This window comes from Vicugna pacos, chromosome 25, assembly GCF_048564905.1.
Source record: "Vicugna pacos chromosome 25, VicPac4, whole genome shotgun sequence".
Lineage (NCBI taxonomy): Eukaryota > Metazoa > Chordata > Mammalia > Artiodactyla > Camelidae > Vicugna > Vicugna pacos.
Window position 1 is genome coordinate 39,665,091 of NC_133011.1, and position 8,384 is coordinate 39,673,474.

The 8,384-nt window shown below is 57.2% G+C and overlaps 1 protein-coding gene across 2 annotated transcripts; it reads left to right on the top strand.

Annotated features, from left to right (window-relative positions):
* Nucleotides 1–2,078: 2,078 nt before the first annotated feature.
* On the top strand, nucleotides 2,079–5,094 carry HGH1 (HGH1 homolog). 2 transcript variants are annotated; one of them, XM_006211240.4, is made up of 6 exons: nucleotides 2,079–2,767; nucleotides 2,840–2,940; nucleotides 3,036–3,134; nucleotides 3,336–3,427; nucleotides 3,510–3,632; nucleotides 3,709–5,094. In XM_006211240.4, the coding sequence occupies exons 1-6, from the start codon at nucleotides 2,142–2,144 to the stop codon at nucleotides 3,886–3,888; spliced, it is 1,221 nt and encodes a 406-aa protein (XP_006211302.3). In that variant the 5' UTR covers nucleotides 2,079–2,141; the 3' UTR covers nucleotides 3,889–5,094. The 2 variants fall into 2 exon arrangements, with proteins under 2 accessions (XP_006211302.3, XP_072806087.1); XM_072949986.1 differs by lacking the exon at nucleotides 3,036–3,134.
* Nucleotides 5,095–8,384: the final 3,290 nt, after the last annotated feature.

Consider the following 8,384-nt stretch of genomic DNA (forward strand, 5'->3'; position numbering starts at 1 on the left):
GGTCAAAGACTGAGGAGCTGTTCCCGACCGAAGGGGACAAGAGGCACAACCTTTTGCTGAAAGGCCACTACTGTAAAAGGTCATTACTGGGGTGACCGGTGTGACCTGAGGATTTGACTTTTGAGTTCTCTGGGTCAAGGGTATATGGGGGTTCATTGCACAGTTCTTGTAACTTTAACTTTGAAATTACTTTCAAAAACTTTGGATCTTTCAATTCATTTTAGGAATATTTAAGGCTCCCTACTGGTGACTACCATAAAAACTTCCTCAAACCAATCAAAGCCAGGGCTTGCGCATTAGTTCTCTGGATGCCAGTGGGCCCTGAAGGTGCACATTTTTGTCTCAGTCAAAAGTTCCCACCAGAGGGCATCGCTTACTTAGATCATCCATAATATTCCAATTCCACATCTTGAGGAATTTTCAGCTCTTATGACTGGGATCTGTGTGTCCCGAGCATGTGGTTTTCCTGGAGAGGTGGGCACATTCTTGGACTTGTCCACCCTCTTCAATTTCTGTGGGACTTTCATGAAAGTTTAGGTCGGGATTGAGGCTATAAGGTGCCCTTCCCATGGGTCTCAGGTGGGGGCAAATCGCAGCTCTTGGACCTTATGATCTGCTGACTTCAGGGGCATACTGTTCCCTGTGACTGGCTTTCCAGGGCATCACTGCCCCAGAGGCTTCGTCCTGACCCTTAGTGTGAAATAAAAATAATGTATCAATCTATTAAGGGGTTTTTAACCTATGTAAAAGTACATAACATAATCCACAAGTCAGATAATAAATGGGGGGAAAACTTCTATATTAGAAAAGAAGAATAAAATAACAGGGACCTACTGTAGAGCACCTGGAACTATATTCGATATCTTGTTAATAGCCTATAATGGAAAATAATCTGAAAAAAAATATATAGATAACTGAATCACTTTGCTGTGTACCTGAAACATTGTAAATCAACTATACTTCAACTTTAAAAAAGTTATAGTAACAACAACAAAAAAGATCTCAAATCAATGACCTCAGCTTCTACCCTAAGAAACTAGAAAAAGATCAGCAAATTAAACTCAAAAAGTAAGCAGAAGAAAGGAAACAGTAGGTCAAAGTAGAAACCAATAAAATTGAAAAAGGAAACAATAAAGAAAATAAATCCAAAAGGCAGTTCTTTAACAAGATTAGTAAAACTGACAAACCTCTGGCAAGACTGACAAAGAGAAAGACGACACAAATTGCCAGTATCAGCGACGAGACGGGTGATACCACGACACTCTACATATACTAAAAGGAAAGTAAGGGAATATAATGAAGAATTCTGTGCCAATTAATTAAAAAATTTAGAGGAAATGGACCAACTCCTTAAAAGACACAAATTACCAAAAGTCGCCCAAGAAGAAAATGACAACCTGAACATGCACGTATCTATTAAAGGAATTGAATTTATAATTGAAAAACCTTCCCAGAAAGAAAACTTCAGGCCCAGATGGCTTCACGGGGAATTCTACAAACATTCAGGGAAGAAGTAACATTAGTTGTACAAACTCTTCCAGAAAATTCAAGAGGAGGAATTTCCCCCCAGTCCGTCTGAGGCCAATGTTACCCAACACCAGACAAAGATATTACCAGAAAAGAAAACCACAGATCAATATGCCTTATGGACTGAGATGTAAAAAATTCTAAACAAAACTTCAGCAAACTGAACACAGCAATATATAAAAGTGAAAATGTCTCCCGACCAAACGGAGATCATACCGGGAATACAAGCTAGTCTAACACTAGCAGTCAGTCTGGCTTCGCTTTCAGTGGAGATGGATCTCCGTCGGCCCGCGAAGGAAGAGGGCCACGTGACCAGCCAGCTCTCGGTGGCTGGCAGGACCCCCTGCGACGGCGCCACAGCGGGCGCAGCGTACGCGCTTCAGGACCCCCACCGCCGCCCGGCTCCTGAGGCGCGCGGCTTCCGGGCCGGCACCCAATCCCACAATCCCCCGGCCTCCGCGTGGCCCCGCCTCCGAGCGGCGGTCCCGCCCCCTGCGCAGAGTCGACAGCCTCGGATTGGCCGTTGCAGCTTCCGCTACCGTAGTGGGCGGGGCCGCTGCGCCGCGGCGGTGCCGGGCGGATCTGCGCGCGCTGACCCGAGCGGAGCGACCGCCATGGGGGACGCCGGGGCTGACTCGGGCGCGTCAGTCGGCAGCCTCGCCTCCGTAGAGTCGCCGATGCCAGAGGCCGGCCCGAAGGCGGCGGCTGCGAAGCTGCTGCCCTTCCTGGCGCTCGGAGCGCGGGGTGACCTGCAGGCGGCGGCGGCGCAGCACGTGCTGGCGCTGACCGGCTCGGAGCCGGGCCGCACGCTGCTGGCCGGCCAAGCGGCACTGCTGCGGGCGCTGGTCGAGCTCGCGGTGGCCCCTGCTCCCGCCCCGGCCCGAGACGCCGCTCGCGCGCTCGTCAATCTGGCCGCCGACCCCGGCCTGTACGATCCGCTGCTGGCGGCCGAGCCCGGGCTGCCCGCCCGCCTGCTGGGCTGCGCGCTGGACCCACAGTGGCCCTGGGCCGAAGAGGCGGCCGCCGTGCTGGCTAACCTCAGCCGCGAGCCGGCGCCGTGTGCTGCGCTGATGGCGGCGCTGGCGGCTGCGGAGCCGGTGGAGACGGGCCTGGAGCGGCTGGTTCGAGCGCTGTGCACTCCCGGCTACAACCCCCGCGCGCCCCTTCACTACCTGGGGCCAGTGCTTTCTAACCTCAGCCAGCGTCCCGCCACGCGCGCTTTCCTGCTGGACCGCGACAGGTGAAGCCCAGGGTGCTCGCTGGGAGGGGGTGAAAGCGAGAAGGGACGGCACTGAGTGGTCCTTCCCTCCAGGTGCGTGGTCCAGCGGCTGCTGCCCCTTACCCAATACGCGGACTCCTCGGTGCGCAGGGGCGGGGTGGTGGGGACACTGCGAAACTGCTGCTTCGAGCACCGTGAGTGGTGGTGGGGAAATTGCCATGTCGGAGAATGGGGGGGACAGACTGCACTGGGGCCCCTCTGGACTGGCCTCCATTCCTATTTTCCCCAGGACACCATGAGTGGTTGCTTGGGCCCGAGGTGGACATTCTCCCCTTCTTGCTACTGCCCCTGGCTGGGCCTGAGGACTTCTCTGAGGAGGAGATGGAGCGTGAGTGGCTTGGGCTGAGCCTCAGGGTTGGCTAGGCAGGAAGGGAGGCCATTAGGGGAGAGGGAGAAGGTGTCCAGGTCAGGGTCTCTTCTGAAACATTCCAGCAGGGAGCTAAGCACAGATTTGGCTTACAATGGTAGGGTCTGGCGTATCAGCCCAGGGACCACATAGGGACCCAGTGACTCCCACATTCACCCCTAGGGCTGCCTGTTGACCTGCAGTACCTGCCGTCAGACAAGCAGCGAGAGTCTGATGCCGACATCCGCAAAATGCTCATTGAGGCCATCATGCTGGTGAGCAGCGGTCCTGCTACATTAATGCCCCCCGCAACACACACAAGTACACAACATCTGGGTAACCTCTGCCCTCTCCCAGCTGACAGCAACGGCGCCTGGTCGGAAGCAGGTGAGAGACCAGGGAGCCTACCTGATCCTGCGTGAGCTGCACAGCTGGGAGTCAGAGCCCGATGTGCGGATGGCTTGTGAGAAACTCATCCAGGTGGGTGCGGGGCTAGGGGTGTGGTGGGTGAGCGTGGTGTGCTAGCCAGCTGCTCATCTGCCTGCCCTGCTGGCAGGTGCTTATTGGGGACGAGCCAGAGCACGGCATGGAGAACCTGCTGGAGGTGCAGGTGCCCGAAGATATTGAGCGAGAGCTGCAGCAGCAGGACCTCCAGGACCAGGAGCAGTGTGCGCGGGAGCGTCAGGAGCAGGAACTGGCTCCAGAGCCACAAGCAGAGGGAGCTGCACCCACCTGAGGCCCCTGAAGCCCGCCACCAGCTCCAGGCTTCCCAGACCAGACCCATCTGCAGCTGCCGGCAGGCCTCCGGGTCCCCTTGCTCTGAGGCTGTGCGCTGCTGAGAAGCAGAGCCACCTATAAGCTCCAGGTCCTTGCTGAGGGCCCTAGAGTGAGTGCTCAGGAAGCACTGGAGTTTTGAGGGCACTGTTCCTCCCTGTGCCCTGTTGCTTCCAGCAAGAATGCTGGTTGCTCAGAGAAGGAATGTTCAACCAGAACTGGCCAGGCCCTATGACTTGCTCAGGTACATCCTCGGTGTGTCCTATGAGGCTGGACAGAAAAGCACTGCAAGCTGGAGGGGTCAGCTGAAGCTTCCCAGTCCCAGGGGCGCTGCAGTGGTCTGGGCGTAGGTGGGCACCCAGGTGCTTGCAGTGCCCCTTCCTGCCAGTCCTGTCCTGGGGCCCTCAGCTTGCCCTGCCTGAGACTCGGCCTCAAAGGGCTGACTTCTTGAGATTCTCACCAGCCACAACCTGTCCTGGAGCCTCCTAGGGCTGCATCCCCCTGGCCTCTCCCTGGAGCACTCCCTCTCATCCTCTCCACCTTCCCACTTGACCTTGCTCAAACCCAGTTCTCAACTCCGTGCAAGCTCCTCGAGTCCTGTTTCCCAGTTCTGGACTAAGCTGATGCCCTCGCCCTCTCCCAATAGCTAGGCCCTCTCCCTGGTCAACTTCCCTGAGTCTCAGCTCCCCAGAACCCCTTGTCTACCATGCTGAGAGCCTCCCTGATAAGCCTGCAGCCTTGCCCATGGTCCAAGGTTTTCTCCCACCACCCTCTGCCCCCTTTGAGCCCCTGGCTCCATGTGTGGTTCCCCCAATTCTTCAGCCACCAAGCCTTGAAGACTGTCACTGGTAGGCTGTCTGTGTGGCCCTCACCCCACTGTACTCTCTTCCAGAGCCTCCCACCAAACCTAGTGCCATCTTGCACAGGACCACTGTGTACTGGCCCTCCCAGGCCCGTTGTACCCTGGTGCCAGAGTGTAGCTTCTCTTCCCAAGAGTTCCCAATACCCCCGACTCCACAAGTCTCAGTCTGGTACTGCCTTAAAGCTGGAGGTAGCTCCACTTGCGCACTCCCATCAAGGCTGAGTTCTTTGTGGTGCCGGGTATCTCCCTCAGTAGTCCCTCTCTATTCCTCCTTCCCTCCCAATTAAATGAAAGCTCTGGCATGTAGGTATGTGGACTCTTTTCGAGGTGCCCCAAGGCCTGCGGCCCTCTTCCTGTATTGTGAAGTCCACACCCTCGGCTCCACAGAATAAACGCTCCATCTGGCCTCACCCTGGCCTGCCTGCACACCCTCGTTTAACAGGTGGTGCCCAGGCAGGCTCTGGGCGGCAGACATGGAGCACAGCAACAGCGGATGCTGGAGGGACCTACCCCGCTGCGCCCCACGACTGGCCTCCAAGCCCCAGAGCACCAGCCTGGCAGAGCCCCCACCTCATCTGGGGCGAGCCCCAGGGTGCTCAGGCATGGAGGCACCATTGGGTAGGGTGCCCTGTTGCTGCAGACGCCGCAGTTGCCGGAGGGGCCTTGGGGCATCTGAGTCTGAGCTGGGCTCCGTGTTATCCAGAGACGCTGAGAGCTGAGACTCCTCCCGCTTCTCTGCAACCAATTGCAGTGGGACCGTCAGATGGTGGTGGGTGGGGCGCGGGAGGTGCTGAGGAGCTGTTCACCTGCCTATCCTCGTGGGCCTGTCATACCTGGTACAAACCGAGCAGGGTGCAGAAGAGTACGTGCGTGGTGCTTAGCCACCTGCTGCAGGCCCAGGTGCGCTTGGGGCTGCAGCTGGAGCAGGCCTCAGATCAGGCCCTGGCACTCAGTACCAAGTAGGAGCACTGGCTGTTCTGGTAGGTCTCTTGCACCTGCCAGACTCCCACCCACCTGCACCTGCTGTTGCCCCAAGGAGGGGCTGTCCAGGCACCGGACTGGGGTCTCAGGATGGGGTTGGGCCCGATCATAACGGTCCCTGGTGGGGAAGGGTGCAAGCCTGGAGCGGGCAGGATGGGGACAGGTTGGCCCCGGGGTCCCTTCCCACCACATTTAGGTGCTTGTAGGCAACACTGAGTGACAGGGTCTCACGGGCAGGAACTAGCGGGAGAGCCTGTGGGACCTCAGAGGTGGAGATGGCCTTGATAGCTGCTTGCAGGGATTGGGGGTGGCCCCTGTGGGGAGACCACAGCCCCTTGGGGCAGGATGCGGCGTGAGGGGCCTCTGTTCTTTGTGCTCGCTGTGGAACTTGGCTGGGCCAGGTAGGGTTGGCAGCATCTTTGGGGGCCAGCACTGACCCCCCTCATCGAAGAACTTATATGTTCGGGGCGTCCAGAAACAGAGAGTGATCAGCCTGCAGGAGGCTTGGCCCTCAGGGAGGTTGTGGGACCAGGAGGGAGCCAGAGGCCCTGAGGGGTGCCTGAGTGGAGTTAGGACAGGGGCCACTGGGGCTGGGCTAGAGGGGGGGCCCATGGGGAGGAGGCAGGCCGACCTCACCATGGTACAGTGTTTGCGTCGCAGGTTAGAGGCCAGCTTTGAGTTGTGCCACATGTGCTCTCGCATGGCATAGGTCGGGCAGACTTTGGGGAAGGCCCCAGAGCCAGTCTTCTTGGAGGAGAGCAGGTAGCCCTTGTCCCTGCATTCACGCATCTGCTCCATGAGGGTTTTCTAGTCCGGTTTTTGCTGCCACTGCCCTTCATGGAGGGCAGGGCACTGCAGAAGAGGGTGGGGCCGTCCAGTTCACTGCAGGGTCTTGGGGAGGGGGTTGGGAGGCACGGCTGAGGCCTGACTTGTGTTAGAGGGGCAGGGGTGATGGGGCTGCAGGAGGCCAGTTACACCCCCTCAAGGCTGCTGCCCAGTTTCTAAATTCTTGCTGGGACTGGGGCTGAGAGCTCAGGGTGGGAGGCTAACCCAGCCACACAAGCATGAACTGGCCTGGGGGAGGGCAGGGTCTGGGAAAGCAGGGGCAGGTTTTCGAGCCATACCTGCATTGTGCCCTTGAAGGGGCTGTCCTGTCCCCCAGGACTTGCTTGCTCTGAAAACATCTTGCTGGAACCATTCCTGCCCTGCATGGGTCCCACTTGGTATGGTGAGAACCCTAAGGGCTGGAGCCAGGGTGAGGCCTCTTGGGCCATGAAGGGCCTTTAAAGAAGCTGGCATGTGGGGGAGCCACTCAGCCTTCCTCAGCTGGGGAGTGAAGCTTCTGCTCAGGCTTTCCCCTGGAGCTCTCTGCACACTTGATATTTCCCCAGGCAAGCGAAGATCTGCAAGGGCCTACCTCAAACCTCCAGCTCCAGGAGGGAGGAGCCAACATGTCCCCTCCTGTCTCCTGGGCCCTGGAGTCCTGTGGGTGCTGTTATGCTGGGGAGTAGCCGCCTACTGTTTGCTGAGTGCCTGCCATGGGCCAGGTGTTGTTCAAAGCGGTCCTAGGAGCTGCAGCCGCCCCTCCTGCAGTCTGCTTTTGTTCACAGTTATGCCCCATGTGCCTGTCCTGTGGTAGACGGTTCACACCCAGGATTTCAAATCTGAGCACCACCAAGTGATACCCCTTTTATAGATGGCACACATGGGGCCCAAATTCATGGTATCTCTTCTGTGAGCTGGATGCACAGTGGCTGTGAGCTTGGCTTGTCTCCCCGGGATTCACGGTGGGTGAGGTATTACTCCCAGTGCAGGGAGAGCCTCAGAGTACTCGCTCGTGAACGAGTAAGACACATCTCATCCCCGCTGGATTGTGAGCTTCTTGAGAGCGGGCTTGCGTTTGATGCTCCCTTGCTCCCCTATAGCCCCGTTCTGGCAAATTGTCTGGAATATAGACAATATGGACAAACTAATTGGTTTGTTGCTGACTTGAGGTTTAGGAAAATAGAAACTGCTCCAGGTATTTCAAGCGGAGGGGCTTTAACTTGGGATAGTTACTCAGGTGTTACTTAGGCTGGAGAGTGCCATGTCTAAGCTGGAGCAGCAAAAGGGAAAACCATGGGGCTCCGGCCAAGGGTGGCTGTGCTGTGCCCCCCTCACTTTCCTGGCTCCCACCAGTATCAGAACACAACTGGAAGCCAGTGACTGTTGCCTGGGCAGATGACAGGCAGGATCCAGAATGATCACCAGCTCTGTCCACCTTCCTCTTCCTCTGCACCCTGGCTCATCCAGCTACTTCACGGCGCTTCGCTGAGTGCCTGCCAAGTACTGGGCTTGGTGCTGCGCCCTTGGGAGCAAATCACAGACGGGCCTTTCTCTCACAGAGCTTGCCGTTGTGGAAGGGAGATTAGCCTTCAGAATTTAATCAAAGTTGAAAGACGGCTGTGACCTGTGCTGGGGCAGCTTGTTTGCTTGGCGGGTGAAGAAACCGAGCTGAGGCTGGGGATGGGCAGGGCCAGCCAGCTGGGCTTGCTAGGCACTGGCCATGGGAACTAAGGGAGAATGAGCCGTCCAGGTCCAGGTGTGAGCTTGGAAAAGGCCTCCTGCCTCCTTCC